We start from the raw sequence: 21,846 nt of genomic DNA, 5'->3' as shown, positions 1-21,846 counted from the left end.
AAAATCACATTATGTGAACCACTGCTTATCACCATCTCCCCTTCAGGAACAAAGCTTACATCACAAGGTCTTGATTTAAAGAACAACCAAACCACTCATTCCTGCTAAACCCTAAGCCACACTAAAAGAGTAAAAAGAGGAAGGAGCAGCATGAATTAAGGGCACTTGCATGCTAGCTTCCCGTGCAAGAAAATGTAGCTTTTCATGAGGTCAAAACATAATTACCTTACATGGGTCAGCCAATGTGTAAAGGAAACAATAGAACAGCCAAATTAAATGATGAGTTGTGGGTTGGGAAGTGGTGCCTAGCAGGCTCATAAGTATTATGTTGAGAGTTTAAGAGATCCAGATTTGGGTAGCAATGGGCAAAAATAGTAACAAAGCTCTTAACAATACAAACAATCTCCTCTAGTAACCAGTTCCTTAGATATACAAGTATGGAGGTCACCTATCTGATATCATGGGCAACAGGCATTTGAAAAAAGGCTCTGTAAGGTAAATTTCTACATACCTTGATGACTGTATTGTTGAAGGTAATGCACACTGGTTTTCCTCTACTTAAAGTATGGATGGGTAGAGAAGCCAATTTTTCTATCCCCAGGAGTGGCAAGCCTCATCCACTGTTGGACAGGTTATAGAAAAGAAGCCATATGATACAGTTTGTGGGTAGTACAAGCCATGCAGGAAAGCCCTGTGACACCTCCTATGCACATTTTCAGGTTGGCAACTGCCCTTCATGTGATTCCATCAGGGGTGGGAAAAAAGGAAACAAAATAGAAATGAGCTGTGACAAATGCAATTACAGCAGAGGAACCAATGAAGGGTTGGAATGGTCCCAAACAAGCAGCTTCAAAGAAAGGGAAACATTAGGCAAGTGAACAGATTGAAGGGAAGGGTGGGGTTTGAAGGGGAGAACCACAAAGCAGTATATGTAAAATTTACCTTGTGTGCAAGAAATACTTAAGAAAACACAAGGATTTACATGTAGCATTTTTGGGTCTTTAGAAAGAGTATGAAAGAGTTGATAGAGATGCTTTGTAGAAGGTGCTATAAATATATGATATGGGAGGAAAGCTATTAGAAGGTGAGAGCAGTTTTTATTAAGAGAGTATGGCAGATGTGCAAATAGGTAAGGAGAAGGCTGAGTGGTTCAAGATGAAGGTGGGTCTGGAGCAATAATGTGTGATGTCATCATGGCTATTTAATCTGCTTATGGATGAGGAGGTGAGAATTACCAAAAGAGAAATTTAGGTGCAATAATGTAACTTCTTTCTTATAAGCAGAGGTAGTAGCAGTAGGTAGAAACATTAGGTGGGAGCATTAAGTAGAAGTAGTAGGTTCGAACATTCGGCAATAGTAGTCATTTGGAACATCAGGTAGGAGTCTCTGAAAACTGTGCTAAAGTTGCCCTCTGCTTGTGGCCTGAAAAAAGTGTGTAAGTATAAGGGTCAAAGGTCTTGGAAAAATGAGAGATGAGTGGAGATCTATCTCTTCAAGGGCAAAGATAGGTATTTTTGATGCTATAGTAGCCAATACATCAGTGCTGTATGGATGAGGGGCATGGGTCTTAGATAAAACTTCAAAGGATAGGTCAAATGTGTTGGAAATGAAATGTAAAAGGAACATGTAGGGTGGGGGTAATAAGAGGATTACGTCCAAGAGATCTGAAGAGGAGGTGCTGAAATTTTATGGACACATGGAGAGGATATGTGAGGAAAGGATGATTACGAGGGTATACAGAGAAGTGGCAGGAACAAGAAAAAGTGGAAAACCAAGGAGGTGGTGGAAGGATGGTCTGATATGCTTTGAAGGCTAAGAGCCTGAGCATGCAAGAGGGAATGAGGCATGCAAGGGGTAGAACAATGTGGTGCACAGGGAATGCCGTGCTGTCAATGGGAATATGAAGAAGTCAGGAGAAATCAAGAAAAGATGTAAAGAAGCACCTAACTTGAAGGAAATAAACTCCCTAACTGCATTAAGTACTTGGGAAAAGGAGACTGCATTGACGAAGGAACCAAGTTACTTTAGCTGCCAACACATGGTGCTGTGGTTGCACTAAATGACAGTGGCCTCAAAATAACTGGAAGAACACACTTGAAATTAAATACTCCCTAAATATGACTTCCAGAATGAAAACACCTAGGAAAAATAGATCACTTATGAATTCACAAATCTGCTCAAAAGTGAGAAAAAGGAGAAACATGAGGCTCACCTTTAGAGGCAAACTTTAACACATAATCCCTCCACAAAAATGATGTAGCATTACTGATCACCTACATAAAAATCATGAAAAGAATAGCTTAATCAATTGTTTTCCCTAATGAAAAAAAAAAAATTAATTGATAAAAAAGATCCATTGTTTAATGTGAATAAGCCAACTGAAAGTCACAGACAGAGAAGAGAGGGGGTGTAGACATATCTACAAGCCAAAGGCTGTTGCTGAATGAGCAGAGTAGAAATTAATGATTTGTTAATGTACACTAAGTTTGAGTTTGATTTTACATGAAAGGGTTCACTCCCTTCCTTCTGTACTCTTCCATAATTCCTATCATGTAATTTGGTGTTTTGCAGGAAGGAATAGTTTGGCTGTTTGCTAGACCAAGACCACGTGATATAAGTTTTGTTCCCAGAGACACTGGCAAGTGATGGTTTGTGCAGTGATACTATCTTTAGGGATAGATGTTGCAATTACCCCACAAGGTTTCATTGGGATTTGGACTATCACTCCCAGAGAGCATGGATCTCTCAATTCCTTTGCTTACTACCCGAAAGTGACAAAAGGAAGAGAGAAAATTTTATATCACCCTTTTATCATGTATTATACCATCCAACAAGAAAATGTGTTCAACCTTCAAAATTATTATAAACATGACCCATTTAGTATGCAGCCTGCAGCCCTGTAATATGATGTCACCTCTTAAGTGCAAGTGGGCTGGATCTTTGAACAAGCAGAGGAAACACAATATTGTTCACTTGCAAGCATTATGAAGGGATAGAAGTTTACTTGCTGAATAAGGACTGCACCTGAATGAATATGGCAAAGCCCATATAAGCAGAACACCTGAAAATGATATGAAAGTATTAACAACAGAATATAGCTCCTTTCTTTCTTTCATATATATTCGCCATTTCCCACGTTAGCGAGGTAGCGTTAAGAACAGAGGACTGAGCCTTAGAGGGAATATCCTCACTTGACCCCCTTCTCTGTTCATTCTTTTGGAAAATTAAAAACAGGAGGGGAGGATTTCCAGCCCCCTGCTCCCTCCCCTTTTAGTCACCTTCTATGACATAGAGGGAATATTTGGGAAGTATTCTTTCTCGAACCCTGTCCCCAGGGTTAATCTCTCCTTGTTACACATAACACTTGACAACACTTTCCTCATTCGTTGTATCTAGATTTTCTTGGAAGAAAGAAAAGTAAAGGGTGACCTGTTTTAAACCTTTCAATTTTTAAAACAGACCAATGACAAAGACAGTTCTTTGAGAAATGTAGGAAATGAGCAACCTGAGGAGATAACATGAACTTAAGAAAAAAATATGTAAAGAATTGCTTTTACACTACATGTAGTGAGTGGATGAAGGGGGGGGGGGGATAAGGGCATGGTTTAAGTGGAGAGCACACATAAATTCAAGTTGTATGACAGTAGATAACATTCAAAAGATGGTGCCCCATAAGTATTATAAAATTTATTCCCCAAACACTACAAATAAGTAATTACAGACACAGCTGATGAATTCCCATGTAGAATATTTGTAGTGGTATGACAATCATAAAAATCTGAGAAAATTACAACCTAGACAGATTAAGGAAAGAATATATCAAAAGGACTACAAACAAGGATACGGGCAGAGAAATATAATTATGGTTTCAATATTGCAATGAATTTTACAACTGGTGGCAGATCATCAAGTGTGAATGTGGATGAAGAAATAACAGCTATGAGTCAAGAAAGATGACTCTAGAATACTTCATACCATAGCAACATTAAAACAAAGACTATCCTTGTACAGTACCTCAAAATGTATTAATCATCTCTCCAGGATGACTGCTATGCAGGACATTATTGAAGGCCCTCCAAGAGATCCTGAAATAAAATATGAATAAAGCACAATTTTACTACAGTTCTTCCAAACAGGTAGATCCATGACTATCCTAACTTCGACTTTACATTTTGACTTGTTGCATCTTCTTTGCTCCATATCACTAATTTTTTCCTGTTCAAAAGGAACATGTTCTAAAATATGCTTATATGTAACTTAAATGATAAAGATTCTGTTTGTTGTAACTTCAATTTAAAAATCACACAACAGAAGTCTTCTATAAAAACATATTATTCAATGTTGCAATAAAATAGGTCAAGGGCCTAAACTGCACAATACCCCTCGGAGGGTGAGATTATATTTCATATGCTAAGCAATGATCAAAAATGTAATCTCCCTTTTGCTAAACACTGTGAACTCCCACCAGTGGCTAATCCCCACAATCTGTATTGTTATGTAAACAGAGTGGTAAGCACACCTGGAACCCACTTGGGGTGTACGATTATGTACCACTTGACATCAAAGTTCAAAGCATTAAAGTTGTACACTACTGTGAAAGTATCTTAAATATCTATCTTTGGTTAAGAGACGGTGATTTACTCTTCAGAGTAATATTTTCATTTAAGTTCTGATGAAATGTCTAACTAATAATATAATCCCAGTAAAAAAAAAGCAAAAAACTTGCAACCCAAAATTGTTAAAGAGTCGTCTGAAATGTTATATTTGTATATTCTTTCATTCATATTCACCATTTTCCGCATTAGCGGGGTAGCATCAAAAACAGATGGCTGAGCCTTAGAGGAAAAATCCTCACTTTGCCCCCCCTCTCTGTTCCTTCTTTTGGAAAAGTAAAACAGGAGGGGAGGATTTCCAGCCCCCTGCTCCCACCCCTTCTAGTCACCTTCTATGATACGCAGGGAATATGTGGACAGTATTCTTTCTCCCTTATCCCCAGTGATATTACAATACGGTACCTGCTGTCCATGTTGTATATCACATTCTGCTAGCCTTACACTAACACTGCAACAAAGGAATAGTTACTTGAATATTGAATACTTTCTTGCTACAGTAATATTTTGCAACTACTTAGCAAGTCAAACCCAGGTAAGTGAGCATCCCTACCTATCAGCCTGCTGGGTAGGGGCTGGTGATCCTAGATCTGCAAATTTATTCCCATCACATAAATTTGTAGCAAAAACATGTGCAGATACACAAAAATATTTCAGTTGTTTCCACTCACATGGCAGAACAAGATTTAATAGGAATAAATGACTTTATCAAGGATGGAAGTCGTGGAAATTCTCAGAAACATTAATTTTGATAGGGTAGTGGTACCATAGCAAGAATAACCCTTGGGAAATGGGCATCCCTCATCTTTTGCCAGCCTGCTCGGTTGGGACTGGGGCATCACTTGAGAAATTTCTGCTCAAAAAAGGTCCATGTAAGCACATGCTCCATCCCATGTAAATGGTATAGTAGTTGAAAATAATCTATTTATCTATCTATTATATGATGTCTGTTTGCTCTGGGAATTTCTATCATAAGGGTTTGTCATGGCAAAAGTCTTCACCTATCCCTGTCCATGCATTCCTCCCTTGCATGCACCATTCCACACATTCTTCCACAATATCTCTCCCTTCAGTACTCTCCCACTTTATTTCCTCATGTCACAAGTGGTCTTCCTTTCACACCCACCTCTTATTAATTGTACTCTCATGTGCCCCTTGTAAACTCCCTGTATTGCATTCTTTCCATGCGTCCAAACCACGCCAATGTAGTACAGTACGTTTCACCCACTCTACCACTCCACAATTCATTCCCTTTGCATTCCCTGTCATTACTTTCTTCTTTCCATCTAGTCATACCACATGCTCCTATAAAAGAACTCATTTATATAGCAGTGCTTATCTCTTTTTTCTTCAAAGAACATTTTCAAGTTTCATTGGTCCTCAGCACACAAAATCATATTTTGTTAGTATTCTACCAATATTATCCATTATCTGCTGAAAAGAAGGAAAACTAAAATCTTTCTACAAACACATTTGAACATTAAAACAAATGTAGTGCCTTTATAAACTTATATACATTCCATGATTTACAAAATATTTCAAATACAGTACACAAAACAATTTTCAGATTTCATGGATGCAGAGATATCATGACTCAATAGGGTCAAGGAGAAAAGATAGAAACTGCTGAAAGTAATATCAGATGCAGGTATACAAACAAACACAGTATTTGCCTCTGCTTACTGCTTCACTGTCTTTGTTACATTACATTAGAAAACCAGTTATAAAATAAATATTCTTAAATACTTCAGTTGTTCATTAAAACAGTGAAATAGCCGTTTTCTTTTTCTAATTAGGAATGTATTACATGTATTGAACATGACAGAACTGCAAGCAAACAAAGCCTTTTCTTGCAGAAAATTACAAACTACAAACAAGTATATACATACATACAACGTATGTATTGTCATACCTCAACACTTTTTGGGAAAGCAAGAGTGGACTTCAGTTTCACGTAGTTACTTTTCAAGGTGGTGACTGAAATGTCATCAATCATAGCCTGAAAAAAGTGATGACAAACTAAAAATATACATAAATCATTCATAGTTCTCACAACAAACACACACACACAAAAAAAAACTAAAGGAGTTATAACACATGAAACTATTCCACCTATATTCAGTGCTATTTACACAATTTTGTTATGAAGCATCAAATACTGCACTGCAACAGAGTAATATGCATTAAAGCTTAAAGCATCTGGTGGAGTTCAGTGTGGAAGTCTATGTCAAATAAGATGTCAACTAATAAAAGAAGAACAAATTAAGAGGATTAGAGACCAGTATGTTAGTATAACTTTTAAAGTGCCCACTGCATGCATATTTTGGGTGTGAGATTTTCCCTAGGTTTAGAGCCAAGCTGACAGATTTAGTCCTTTCTCTCTGAGAACTCCCTCAAGGGGGTGGGTATAGCAAAAGTCTCCATAATTGTTGAATTCCAATGCCACTTCTTAGCCTTTAGCACCTCACCCTTAACAGGCTAATGGCATAGGGCAACTCTAGTGTATTGTTTCCTACCTAATTTTCATCCCAACATCTCATGCCTACTGTTCCAACCTACTACATCTACATAATGCTCCTGCTTAATGTTTTTACCTAATATTTCCACCTAATGCTCTTACCTACCTACTGCATCTATCTACTGTTCCTACTCACAGCAGGATAATCTAGTTACAATGAATGAGTTACATGAATTGAATGTTGTAAAGTGTTATGCGAGACAAGCAGAGATTGCATGTTTGTGGACAGGATGTCAGTAGTCTATTTGTGGGTTAAGCATAAAAGAAAATACAGCTACCTGGATCAGAGGAGTGCAAACTGACAACCTATGAAGTGCTAGCAATAAAGGAATGGGTGGTGTAATTACTTTCATCATTATAATTTTTGCAAAAGATTTATACATGACCAATATTTCACATACACAACTATATGTACCAGTGTACCACAATACACATGAATTCAGTTTTAATGATTTGTCACTAAGTTCATCGTAAAACATTGTCTCTTTCAATATCTTTGTTTCATTATTCCTTTTTAACTCTGAATAATTTTTTTTTTTGTGGAAAAATGAAAATATGTATAGCATATGCATGCTTGTCTGTGTGACCATCTACTGTGTCATCGCTTGTTTTCCTGCAAATCTACATCAACTGGTCACACCACTTTACTTTGGACTAGTAAGTAAAACTTTCCAATTTTTTAAAGAGCTTTCAAGCCAGTACCCTGGTCTGAGGATGCCTTGAGAAAGACCACTAAGTGGAATGGATAGAAGTACTACCCCTAGTGATAGAAAATAAAGAACCTGCAAACCCACTGCATTCGATGAGAAGTTAAAGATGATATGACGCATGGAGACTAGTAAAAAAAAGTCAGCAATACTGCAAAGGTTTTGAGACTAGCTCCCTCATAAAAAGTTACTGTCAAACAAAACAAGGAGAAAATAGGGGAAAATTTGAGGTGTGTTACATCTTTAGGTGTGACCAAGACATCAAAAAGTTATCAAAGCATATGAGTAATTTCATAGAAACCATAGAATGCATGCTGTGTCTGAACATAGGATTATAGAACCAGTCTAATGTACTTCTCGGTACCATGATAATACAAGAGAAGACAAGATCACTGTTTGAGGATATATAAAATAAACAGGTAGAGGGCTCACAGGTAGAAACTTTCAGTGCTAACAGGAGTTGGTATGTGAAGACAAGACATAAGCTGCATATAAAGATATATGGGGAAGATGCAAATGCTGACATTTATGCTGTTAAAGAATTTTCTGTTGATTTGATTACTAAAGCTGGCAGCTACATATCTCAACAAGCATTTAAGGTAGATGAGGTAGTTCTGTCCTGGATGTGTATGCCCGCAAAGAGTAACCAAAAATAAGTGATCAATTCTCTAAGCAAGCACTTCTGCAGGAGATTTTAAATTGAAGCTCTTATCAGTTTATTCATCTCCAGAATCCTAGGGCTACAAAATGCTTTGTCAATGCTTGTCTACCAATGCACTGGCATAGGAACAAGATGGAGTAGGCATCAATAAATAAAGCCCATCCTAAGAGAATTTTGTGCTGTTGAGTGAATAGGAAACACCTGGATACATACACAATGTTTTAATGTGGGATCCTTGTCGCTGAATGAGGGGTTAGATGGAGATGTCTAGATGAACTTGAAAGGCCAGGGGTCTCTCTGACCCCAATAGAAAATATCTGCCTTTTCTTAAAATGTACTCTATCTTTTATCAGTGCAAATTATATTCAGGTAGTATGCCTGGTGTCAAGAGCTGGGCTTACTGAATTAAGAATGAAATGCATATCTTTTTTAGATATCAACACAGCCACTGATGCTGATTAGTGAAAAACCTACCTGAAGATTATGAGATTCCACTTGGTCTGCTGCAGCAATAGCAAGAGCCAAGACTGGCAGTTGAAGGTTCGCACAGTACCTGAGTAATGGTGCAGTACACACAACTACAGGACAATGTCGTAGCAACAAGTCCACACTGTGTATACATGATGCTAGGCAACTCTCACTTATAGGACAACTAGCTGTTTGGAAAATAAATAATACATGTGCTAGGCAACTCTCACTCATGGGACAACTGGTTCTTTGGAAAATAAAAAAATGCAAGAATGTATACACATAAAAAATTGCACACATACGCACATTGAAGGATCATGCTAAAAAAGTGAGTTGAACCAAAATTTGAAAGATTATTAAAACAAGATGTAGACAGAAGTCACTAATTATTTTTTTGAGTTGAAAGACCATATATCTAAGAAGAAAGGTGTTAGAAGGAAGAAATACTTGTTATAAGAGTATTGGAAGCAAAAGAAATGCCTAGATGAATTTTTTGAGATAAAGGAGAAAAACTGGCCAGTTATGCTACTTCTGATTTGGAGTCTACCAGTCAGGAGTTACTTAAGCAAGCTAAAAATCTTGAAAACATGGTAGTATTCAGTGGGGTATACAACAAATGTGACAGACCAAAGAAAGAGAAAAGCAATCAATACAATCAATAACAACAAACAGAAGACTCTCAAAGAGGCAAGAAGATGCAGTGGTGCCTCAGAGGGGTCAGGAATAATGACAATAATGTGAAATAGAGGTAATGTGTACAAATGCTGATGGATTAGAAGTATATGGTAAAGAGCTGGAATCAAAAGATTGAATTGCAGAAAAGCACCACTTATTGTTGGAGTTGTGGAAACTAAAGTTTACTAAGGAGATAAATTTACACCTTTCTGTCAAGAGAAGTACTTAAGAGAAAGTAGGGAAAGAGAAGACAAAGGATGAAGAGGATTAGCACTCCTAATAAGAGACAGCTTTAAATTTAAGGAAATAGTGAATGTTCCTACAGACAATAAATAATGGGAAGGATAACAAGAAAGAAAGAAATGCAAAGTGATGGTGATATATAATCCCAATTAACCAAGAAAAACAACACAGTCACCCCCCTTCCTGAAGAAATTTAACTGCAGTACCATATACTGCAACAACCTTGCCACATTTCATCATATGCAAAGCTTTCACCACTTCTCTCTTTACCAAATCCTTTTACATGACTCTCACTTCACATACCTCCCAGACAAAAACACCTCACATTTGCCACCAGGTCATCAAACACATTCAACAATCTTTCAAAATACTCAATCTCCTCACCTCAGCACTACCTATTACCACTTCCTCATCACATATATCCCTGCTTGCTTTCATCCATTCCTGTTGTTACCCTCCACTTCAGCAAGGTAGCACCAGGAAAACAGACAAAAAAGGCCACATTTGTTCACACTCAGTCTCTAGCTGTCATGTGTAATGAACTGAAACCATAGCTCCCTAACCATCATCCAAGCCCCGCTTGCTTCACATGCCCTGGTCCAGTCTACTGACGGCACGTTGACCCCAGTATACCACATCGTTCCAATTCACTCTATTCCTTGCACACCTCTCATCCTCCTGTACATTCAGGACCCAATCACTCAAAATCTTCACTCCATCCTTCCACCTCCGATTTGGTTTCCTGCTTCTCCTTGTTCCCTCCACCTCTGACACACGTATATCCTCTTTTTCAACCTTTCCTTATTCATTCTCTCCAAATGTCCAAACCATTTCAACACATCCTCTTCTGCTCTACCATACATCTCCCTTACCCTTTCATTACTTACTCGATCAAACCACCTCACACCACATACTGTCCTCAAACATTTCATTTCCAACACATCCATCCTCCTCCTCACAACCACAGAATATTGTTGGAATTACTATTCCTTCAAACATACCCATTTTTGCTCCGACATAATGTTCTCTCTTTCCACACATTCTTCATCACTCCCAGAACCTATGCCCCTTCCCCCACCCTGTGACTTACATCTGCTTCTATGGTTCCATTTGCTGCTAAATCCACTCCTTGATATCTAAAACGCTTCACTTCCTCCATTTTTTCTCCATTCAAACTTACATCTCAATGAACTTGTTCTTCAACCCTGCTAAACCTAATAACCTTGCTTTTATTCACATTTACTCTCAACTTTCTCCTTTCACACACTTTTCCAAAGTCATCAACTTCTGCAGTTTCTCACTTGAATCAGCCACCAGTGCTGTATCATTGGCAAACAACAACTGACTCACTTCCTAGGTCCTCCTCATCCCCAATAGACTGCATACTCGACCCTCTCTCTAAAACTCTTGCATTTACCTCCCTAACCACCCCATTCACAAACAAATTACCCATGGGGACATCACACACCCTTGCCGCAGACTTGCACACATGCCTTACACCCTTTCTTTCACACTTGATCACCATTTCTCTCATTAGTGAGGAAGTGCCATATTCATTTGCAGTTTTCCATGTTAGTGAGGTAATGGCAGGAACAGAGGCCTGAGCTTTTGAGGAGAATGAACACTCTGCTTGGCTCCTTCTCTTACAACATTTAGAAAGTTAAATACAAGACAGATGGTTTCAAGCTCCTACACCTCTTACTTGCCTTTTCCCAAAAGCACTGAGAGTACACTGAATATTTGGAGTAGCTGTAGTCAATGGGTTAACACTCTATAACTTCAATCTTTTCACATATTTATCATGCTAGAGGTCTTAAAAATATTTCACCAGTGCAATACCCAAATCAACAAGCAACATCTGTAACAAATACTATCAACATTGATGGTAGGTTATACAAAGAAAAAAGGTACATACTGCAAGCACTATTTCTATTTCAATTTTTTTTTTTTTTTTTGTCACAAATAATGTGTTTTTTAAACTTCAACCTGTAGTAATGGAAGTGTAAGCATGAACCACACAGATGCACTTAATATATAAATCCTTTACCTTTCGCGAATGGATAGTAGATGAGTGTGGTCCAAGCTGTAGAGAGAGCTGGAACAACCCAAAGATGTGGCAAACTCTTCACCTGCAGTAAGACCCGTTCAAGTGTTGCAATGTCCATCTGACCTGACTGATAAAACAACATTTTATTAACTTTAAGTTTAAGATTTCTAATACTGAAACTGATAAATGAAACTGAATAACAACCTACTTTTTGATTTAAAAAGTGTAAAACATGGGACCCCTTATTTGTAGAACTTTCTTCCAATATTATTTTGAAAATTATCTGTGGCTGATGTATATGGATGTACAATGTGAAGGAGGCCTAGTTATGATTATAGTTATGGGGAAAAAAATTGCCAGAATAAACAAATGAAATGGTCCAGTGGTTGATATGGTAGCAAGACTTATTTCCTTTTCACAATATGATGATTGATAACAAAACAAATCATTCCCTTCAAGTACATGGACATAGAGATCTTCAGAAAAACAACTACATCATATATAAGATCCAAAGATGAGTACAGGTATGCAAGACCAGTTTGGTCACTGGACTTGAGGAGACTAGTCTTCTGTTGAAGATCCTGAGGTAAGCATCAAGACTTTCCATAATCAAGTACACTTGGCTGGAAAGACGAGTGTACTTTGAAATCAGAAACATCGGAAAATGGAAGGGAGAGAAGAAAAATATCAACAACATGAAAGCTTCTGAATAATCTGATGAGGTGAACAACGAGTTTTTCCAAACTGGATGCATCAGCTGATTACATGGCATAACAGGTAATGATGTAAGAAGCAGTTTAAAAGAGACATCAAGGATTTTATACTTGAAGAGTTGCAAATACATGGAACAATCTATGAAAAGAAACTGCACACAGATGGTGTAAGTTCTAAAACCTGCATGATACAAAAGGATGTTCTATAGATAGAATTCCACAAGGAGAAACCTTCCTACCAACATAACATAAACAGGTAATCACAAAGAGATAACCACACACACACCCAAAAATACAAATATGAACACATAAATGTACTTAATCTATTAAAACACTGACCTTAACAAAGTTTGTCAGCTGAGTGAGAACTGCACCCCACAGTGAAGCTGTTGTAACCTGAAACACAATTATATGAATAATGAAGTGCCAATAAGTAAACATTCAAAAGGGATCCCTATTTCAAGTCACCTGTCATATCATAGTACAGCTGCCATTTAATATTTCATGACTTGATAATGTCATGAAAAAGGCTGAAAACCGAGGAGAATTCTTAACATTCAGTCAATCTTTGGTCATGTAAAGTATGGCATAGTTAATACAATGAGAAAAGAGACATGTCATCCATCCTGTAGCACAATGATTTTCTCCACGTAGCAGTCCTACTCTAAATCACAAAGCCCATCTTCTACCTATCTGTCTATTTACTTCATTCACAATCACACCAAAGCCTCTTTTAGAAAGGCTATATAATTCTCTCTACAGCTTCACTGAACTTAATATGTAATACTGTTTCAATGTCCCTAGGTCTCTATCCCTCTGTATCAATCTTCCTGTTCTGATTCTGTTTACCAGTAACAGAAACTGCTGCTGTTTCCCCTGCCTGCCCACAATGATAGTTTCTGCACTCTGCATTATGGGTAATTCCTCTTGTTTAACAGCCTTTAGAGAATCTTGGATAGTCCCTTCTCACCGTTTTTGTTCACTGTTCCCTCTACCTTCCTTCCTCTGATTACATCCTTTATGAATCCCCTCAACTACTCTTTACGTTCATAACCAATGACATTCTTTTTTTTTTTAAATCCTTATGTTACCATCTCATCTCTTGACACCTTTTACATTTCAGTTGACTCCTTATTTTCTTTACTTCCTCCTCTTATTGTGTTTTCTTCTGATTTTTTTTTCTAATAATTTTAAATAACATCAATAAACCTTTGTTCTCTGGTGATTCATTCTTTTTTTCCCCTTTCTTTTTCTTACAGATCTAGTCACACCTGCCTGGTTTTAATACTTTCCCTTATCAGAATCCATTTCTGATTATAATAATGTATTATGATATATCTTTAATTGTATCATGAGGTGGTTTACACTTGTGGAACTCCATTCTTGAACATTCTCTACTATCATACTACCTATCAAACCTCTGTATGCTGTCAACATTTACCACATTCTCTTTCAGTTCATTCCATTCATCCACTGATCTTATACTATAAAAGTACTTCTTTGCATCATTTTTAATACCAATCTTATGCTATAAAAGTACTTCTTTATATCATTTTCTAATAAGTTCTTGCTTACTTTTATGTTATGATATTACAGGACACTGAACTTTACAGTTCGCTTCAGAAATGCTTTACCTAACTCATGAACCCACGAGTATCATGAAAAAAAAAAAAATAGTGGAGATATTTGTTAAAAGGTCTTTTGCTGGGGACTTGCCCTTGATGCTTAAATTGTTAAATTCAGGGTGAAACCAGTGTAAGGATATCTTGAATTGTTGATTTATCTTTCACATGGAAAGTAAACACTTAGAACTTTCCTTGGCTTATTATCAAGTATAGAACATTTCAAAGTGTTTGATTTCTTCTCCATCTAATGGCTTCAAAAAGCTATTTAAACTGAGCCAAAACATTGATAGATATCTAACTGCACTCATAGCACATCAAGCAGCAGTAACTTGAGATGTCATAATAGATATTTTTCTGAAAAAATGCTGTTATGTTTTCCTTTATGTTTAATCAACAAACCTCTTGCTTATATGCAATAATTTTTCCCTCATGACAGAATCTAGCAACAGTTCTGGGTCTGATAAGACAAAAAAAATATAATCCTAACCTTATAGTCAAGGCAAAGGTCAGTGAGAAGAGTAAGTGCCATAGGATTGTGTCTCTGCGATCTCCATAATCCTTCTACTAATGCACTCTTATCCATACTACTGAATTGCTGCACACTTGTTGCATGACCCAATGCTTCCAGACGACTCACGTAAGTCATGGTTTGTAGGAAAGATCTACAAAAAACAACATAGAAGTTAAAGTAAAACATCAGAAAACATATCTCCTCCTGAGCAGGGGAAATCATAAGTTATTATTCCACCACATGATGAATCATAGTGCATAGTGCCATTGTACAAAGGCAAAGGGGATAAGAGTGAGTGCTCAAATTACAGAGGTATAAGTTTGTTGAGTATTCTTGGTAAATTATATGGGAGGGTATTGATTGAGAGGGTGAAGGCATGTACAGAGCATCAGATTGGGGAAGAGCAGTGTGGTTTCAGAAGTGGTAGAGGATGTGTGGATCAGGTGTTTGCTTTGAAGAATGTATGTGAGAAATACTTAGAAAAGCAAATGGATTTGTATGTAGCATTTATGGATCTGGAGAAGGCATATGATAGAGTTGATAGAGATGCTCTGTGGAAGGTATTAAGAATATATGGTGTGGGAGGAGAGTTGTTAGAAGCAGTGAAAAGTTTTTATCGAGGATGTAAGGCATGTGTACGTGTAGGAAGAGAGGAAAGTGATTGGTTCTCAGTGAATGTAGGTTTGCGGCAGGGGTGTGTGATGTCTCCATGGTTGTTTAATTTGTTTATGGATGGGGTTGTTAGGGAGGTAAATGCAAGAGTTTTGGAAAGAGGGGCAAGTATGAAGTCTGTTGGGGATGAGAGAGCTTGGGAAGCGAGTCAGTTGTTGTTCGCTGATGATACAGCGCTGGTGGCTGATTCATGTGAGAAACTGCAGAAGCTGGTGACTGAGTTTGGTAAAGTGTGTGGAAGAAGAAAGTTAAGAGTAAATGTGAATAAGAGCAAGGTTATTAGGTACAGTAGGGTTGAGGGTCAAGTCAATTGGGAGGTGAGTTTGAATGGAGAAAAACTGGAGGTAGTGAAGTGTTTTAGATATCTGGGAGTGGATCTGGCAGCGGATGGAACCATGGAAGCGGAAGTGGATCATAGGGTGGGGGAGGGGGCAAAAATTCTGGGGGCCTTGAAGAATGTGTGGAAGTCGAGAACATTACCTCGGAAAGCAAAAATGGGTATGTTTGAAGGAATAGTGGTTCCAACAATGTTGTATGGTTGCAAGGCGTGGGCTATGGATAGAGTTGTGCGCAGGAGGATGGATGTGCTGGAAATGAGATGTTTGAGGACAATGTGTGGTGTGAGGTGGTTTGATCGAGTGAGTAACGTAAGGGTAAGAGAGATGTGTGGAAATAAAAAGAGCGTGGTTGAGAGAGCAGAAGAGGGTGTTTTGAAGTGGTTTGGGCACATGGAGAGGATGAGTGAGGAAAGATTGACCAAGAGGATATATGTGTCGGAGGTGGAGGGAACAAGGAGAAGAGGGAGACCAAATTGGAGGTGGAAAGATGGAGTGAAAAAGATTTTGTGTGATCGGGGCCTGAACATGCAGGAGGGTGAAAGGAGGGCAAGGAAAAGAGTGAATTGGAGCGATGTGGTATACCGGGGTTGACGTGCTGTCAGTGGATTGAATCAGGGCATGTGAAGCGTCTGGGGTAAGCCATGGAAAGCTGTGTAGGTATGTATATTTGCGTGTGTGGACGTATGTATATACATGTGTATGGGGGGGTTGGGCTATTTCTTTCGTCTGTTTCCTTGCGCTACCTCGCAAACGCGGGAGACAGCGACAAAGTATAATAAAAAAAAAAAAATAATGATGAATCAATTAAATAGTAAGAGCTTACGAAAATTCAGAATCAAAATATAATGCACTAAACCTTCAGTTTATAAATAATTTGGCTGGATACAATTCATCAGTTCATAAACAAACATTTCACATACAAAAACATTTTCTGAAATAACACATACCTTATGGATGCAATACCCTTTGGGCAATGCTTCTGGATTGTTTGCTCGTCAGCAATAGCTAATAGGCAACGAAGGGCTCTAAGGCGGTGTGCAGCAGAAATACTGGTGTCCTCACTAAGAGCACGATTCAGAAGGTAGCTCACTGCTTCATTTTGAGGACAACACCTCAGAAGATAAATAACTCTGCAAAAAATAGTATATTATATGTAATACCTTGAAAAAGCAGTTTTCTCAGTTCTTGGTAAATGTAACAGATGCACAAATATAAAATCAACTGTTGTTTATGAAGTCTGTCTTACTAATGGATACTGGTACCATGAGAAGATCTGGGTGGTGAAGGGCTTTCCAAAGACCTTTAATGGGATACTGTCTGATGGTATGCCACATTAAACCTGAGGATATATGGTTGGGGTTGGAGGCTTTAAAAATCGTCATAATAAGCTTGTAAACCTCCTCATAAGCAAGTATAGTATATGCAATTTTACCTATATGCGAGCACCCTTTTCCTACATCCAACGCGTTATGTGCAAAAAAAAGTTGCTCTTGTGGGGCCATTGTCGGTTGGAAGTATGGTAGTGCACATATCACCACTAAGCTGGCTTGTATGGTGCACTGAAAGACAGGTAGGCCCACCATTGCTATGCATGTGCCCAACCTCAGTCTTGCATTTTTTACTGCATCGATTGGTTGTGCTAGATTTTCATACTCTGGTGAGGTAGCACCATGAACAGATAATAAAAGGCATAACTTGCTTGTATCCATGTGTAATAAACCAAAACCAAAGCCCCATATCCACAAACAGGCCTTACAGACCTTTCTGTGTTTTCCCTTGGCAGCTTCATATGCCCTTATTCAGTCCATTGCAAGCCTCTGTATACCAAATCATTACAATTCACTCTATCCTGTGCATGCCTTTCACCCTCCTGTGTGTTCAGGCCCTGATCATCCAGAATCTTTTTTCACTCCTTCCAATTTGGTCTCCCCTTCCTCCATGTCCCCTCCACTTCTGACACATATATCCTCTCTGTCAATCTCTCCATGTGGCCAGATCATTGCAGCACATCATTTTCAGCTTCCTAAACCACACTCTTCTTATTACCACACCTCGCTTTTACACTTTTATTACTTACTTGATCAAACAACCTCATACAATGAATGTCCTTACACATTTCACCTCAAAATACATCCTCACTCTTCATCTACAGCTCATGTTTCACATCCATACAATATTGTTGGGACTACTATACCATTTTTGCCCTTCCAAATAACCTTTCTTTCCAAATATTCCTCAATACTCCCAGAACCTTCGCTTCCTCATCCACCCAATGACTCACTTCCATGGTTTCATTTTCTGCCATGATCCCTCCAAGGTATCTTAAACATTTCATGTTCTCCAACTCATCTCCATTCAAATTCACACCCCAACTAACCTGTCCCTCTCCCCTGGTAAACTAAACAACCAAGCTTTTACTCATATTTACTCTCAACTTCCTTCTCTCAACCACTCGCTAAATCAGACACCAAATTCTGCAATTTCTTACTCAAATCTGCCACCAGCCCTGTCATCAGCTAACAACTACTGACTCATTTCCCAGGCCCCCTAACCCCTCCTAATGATTGCATACTCATCCCTATTTCCAAAACCCTTGCACTTACCTCCATCACCACCCAATTCACAAACAAATTAAACAGACATGGTGACACCACACACCTTGCCACAAACCAACTTTCACCTGGAACAATTCACTCTTTCCTCTCCCTACTTGTGCCAATGCCTTACACTCTGGACAAAAACTTTTCATTGCTTCTAATATCTTTTCTCCTACACCATATATTCTTAACACCTTCCACAAGGCTTTCTATCAACCCTATCATATGTTTTCTTCAGAGCCATAAATGCCACATATAAATCTTTTTTTCAAAGTATTTTTCACACATTTTTCAAAGCAAACATCTGATAAACACATCCTCTACCACTCCTGAAACCATATTGTTCCTCTCCAGTTTGATGCTGTAACCATGCCTTCATCCTCTACTGCCATTCTCCCAGACAATTTACCAAGTGATTGTATACATAAAAACTAGTATATAGTTGGTATGGAATCCCTTCTTGGCCATACCGGAATGTATGAAAAAACATAAAGTTTATCATAAAGTACCTTATTTACAGGCCTCATTTATAAAATTGCATATTTGGAGGAGTAAATTTGTTAAATCTAGTGTACATGTACATCATCAGAATGTACATGTGATATGCAGTTGAGTCTCGAAACCCTAAGTAAAGGCACTGGTGCTGTTCGTAGCCATTATGATAGCATGGCACATGATACACTGACTGATTGAATATCACTGGTTTTATAAGAAATTATCGGATCCACTGCAATGGTGTCTGATCCTCTGCTATGGGTTTCAGAAACATCTTGACCTATTAAATATCAAATGAGTCCTTCCAAACTGTACTGCATGGAGCTTTAAACCAAAATCCCACCAATGGGAGAATTTGGCATTATAAGTGGTATATCATAATGATGTAATGCTTCTCCTTGTACTATGATATGAATAATATGAAACAGCTATTTGGTTCTTATTCTGTCCTTGCACACTTTCTTAAAAAAGAAAAAATCTTACAGAATATATATATATATATATATATTTTTTTTTTTTTTTTTTTTTTTTATACTTTGTCGCTGTCTCCCGCGTTTGCGAGGTAGCGCAAGGAAACAGACGAAAGAAATGGCCCAACCCACCCCCTACACATGTATATACACACGTCCACACACGCAAATATACATACCTACACAGCTTTCCATGGTTTACCCCGGACGCTTCACATGCCTTGATTCAATCCACTGACAGCACGTCAACCCCTGTATACCACATCGCTCCAATTCACTCTATTCCTTGCCCTCCTTTCACCCTCCTGCATGTTCAGGCCCCGATCACACAAAATCCTTTTCACTCCATCTTTCCACCTCCAATTTGGTCTCCCTCTTCTCCTCGTTCCCTCCACCTCCGACACATATATCCTCTTGGTCAATCTTTCCTCACTCATTCTCTCCATGTGCCCAAACCATTTCAAAACACCCTCTTCTGCTCTCTCAACCACGCTCTTTTTATTTCCACACATCTCTCTTACCCTTACGTTACTTACTCGATCAAACCACCTCACACCACACATTGTCCTCAAACATCTCATTTCCAGCACATCCATCCTCCTGCGCACAACTCTATCCATAGCCCACGCCTCGCAACCATACAACATTGTTGGAACTACTATTCCTTCAAACATACCCATTTTTGCTTTCCGGGATAATGTTCTCGACTTCCACACATTTTTCAAGGCTCCCAAAATTTTCGCCCCCTCCCCCACCCTATGATCCACTTCCGCTTCCATGGTTCCATCCGCTGACAGATCCACTCCCAGATATCTAAAACACTTCACTTCCTCCAGTTTTTCTCCATTCAAACTCACCTCCCAATTGACTTGACCCTCAACCCTACTGTACCTAATAACCTTGCTCTTATTCACATTTACTCTTAACTTTCTTCTTCCACACACTTTACCAAACTCCGTCACCAGCTTCTGCAGTTTCTCACATGAATCCGCCACCAGCGCTGTATCATCAGCGAACAACAACTGACTCACTTCCCAAGCTCTCTCATCCCCAACAGACTTCATACTTGCCCCTCTTTCCAAGACTCTTGCAGTGAAGGGCGTAAATGGGGAGGTGATAACAAGTAGTGGTGATGTGAGAAGGAGATGGAATGAGTATTTTGAAGGTTTGTTGAATGTGTCTGATGACAGAGTGGCAGATATAGGATGTTTGGGTCGAGGTGGTGTGCAAAGTGAGAGGGTTGGGGAAAATGATTTGGTAAACAGAGAAGAGGTAGTAAAAGCTTTGCGGAAGATGAAAGCCGGCAAGGCAGCAGGTTTGGATGGTATTGCAGTGGAATTTATTAAAAAAGGGGGTGACTGTATTGTTGACTGGTTGGTAAGGTTATTTAATGTATGTATGACTCATGGTGAGGTGCCTGAGGATTGGCGGAATGCGTGCATAGTGCCATTGTACAAAGGCAAAGGGGATAAGAGTGAGTGCTCAAATTACAGAGGTATAAGTTTGTTGAGTATTCCTGGTAAATTATATGGGAGAGTATTGATTGAGAGGGTGAAGGCATGTACAGAGCATCAGATTGGGGAAGAGCAGTGTGGTTTCAGAAGTGGTAGAGGATGTGTGGATCAGGTGTTTGCTTTGAAGAATGTATGTGAGAAATACTTAGAAAAGCAAATGGATTTGTATGTAGCATTTATGGATCTGGAGAAGGCATATGATAGAGTTGATAGAGATGCTCTGTGGAAGGTATTAAGAATATATGGTGTGGGAGGCAAGTTGTTAGAAGCAGTGAAAAGTTTTTATCGAGGATGTAAGGCATGTGTACGTGTAGGAAGAGAGGAAAGTGATTGGTTCTCAGTGAATGTTGGTTTGCGGCAGGGGTGTGTGATGTCTCCATGGTTGTTTAATTTGTTTATGGATGGGATTGTTAGGGAGGTAAATATATATATATATATATATATATTATCCCTGGGATAGGGTAGAAAGAATACTTCCCACTTATTCCCTACGTGTCATAGAAGGTGACTAAAAGGGGAAGGAGAAGGGGGCTGGAAATCCTCCCCTCTCGCTTATGATTTTCCAAAAGAAGGAGCAGAGAAGGGGACCAAGCGAGAATATTCCCTCAAAGAATCAGTTCTCTGTTCTTAGCACTACCTCGCTAATGTGGGAAATGGAGAAGTATTAAAAATTTTTTTTCTTTTTTTTTTTGCTTAGTCGCTGTCTCCCGCGTTTGCGAGGTAGCGCAAGGAAACAGACGAAAGAAATGGCCCAACCCACCCCCATACACATGTATATACATACATCCACACATGCAAATATACATACCTACACAGCTTTCCATGGTTTACCCCAGACGCTTCACATGCCCTGATTCAATCCACTGACAGCACGTCAACCCCGGTATACCACAACGATCCAATTCACTCTATTCCTTGCCCTCCTTTCACCCTCCTGCATGTTCAGGCCCCGATCACACAAAATCTTTTTCACTCCATCTTT

The 21,846-nt window shown here is 38.7% G+C and overlaps 1 protein-coding gene across 1 annotated transcript in view; it reads right to left on the bottom strand.

Annotated features, from left to right (window-relative positions):
* Window positions 1–1,091: 1,091 nt before the first annotated feature.
* Window positions 1,092–21,846, bottom strand: part of rod (rough deal) — a 75,894-nt gene continuing 55,139 nt past the window's right edge. The window contains exons 24-31 of the mRNA XM_071676261.1: window positions 16,736–16,918; window positions 14,755–14,929; window positions 12,982–13,038; window positions 11,930–12,056; window positions 8,971–9,152; window positions 6,523–6,609; window positions 4,015–4,085; window positions 1,092–3,061 (exon numbers count right to left, since the gene is read on the bottom strand). Of these exons, the coding sequence (XP_071532362.1) occupies window positions 4,062–4,085; window positions 6,523–6,609; window positions 8,971–9,152; window positions 11,930–12,056; window positions 12,982–13,038; window positions 14,755–14,929; window positions 16,736–16,918 (835 nt within the window). The 3' untranslated portion in view covers window positions 1,092–3,061; window positions 4,015–4,061. The remainder of the gene's footprint in view (window positions 3,062–4,014; window positions 4,086–6,522; window positions 6,610–8,970; window positions 9,153–11,929; window positions 12,057–12,981; window positions 13,039–14,754; window positions 14,930–16,735; window positions 16,919–21,846) is intronic.

The sequence above is a fragment of the Panulirus ornatus genome, chromosome 22 (genome assembly GCF_036320965.1).
Source record: "Panulirus ornatus isolate Po-2019 chromosome 22, ASM3632096v1, whole genome shotgun sequence".
Classification (NCBI taxonomy): domain Eukaryota; kingdom Metazoa; phylum Arthropoda; class Malacostraca; order Decapoda; family Palinuridae; genus Panulirus; species Panulirus ornatus.
This window is presented reverse-complemented; position numbering and strand designations above follow the sequence as displayed.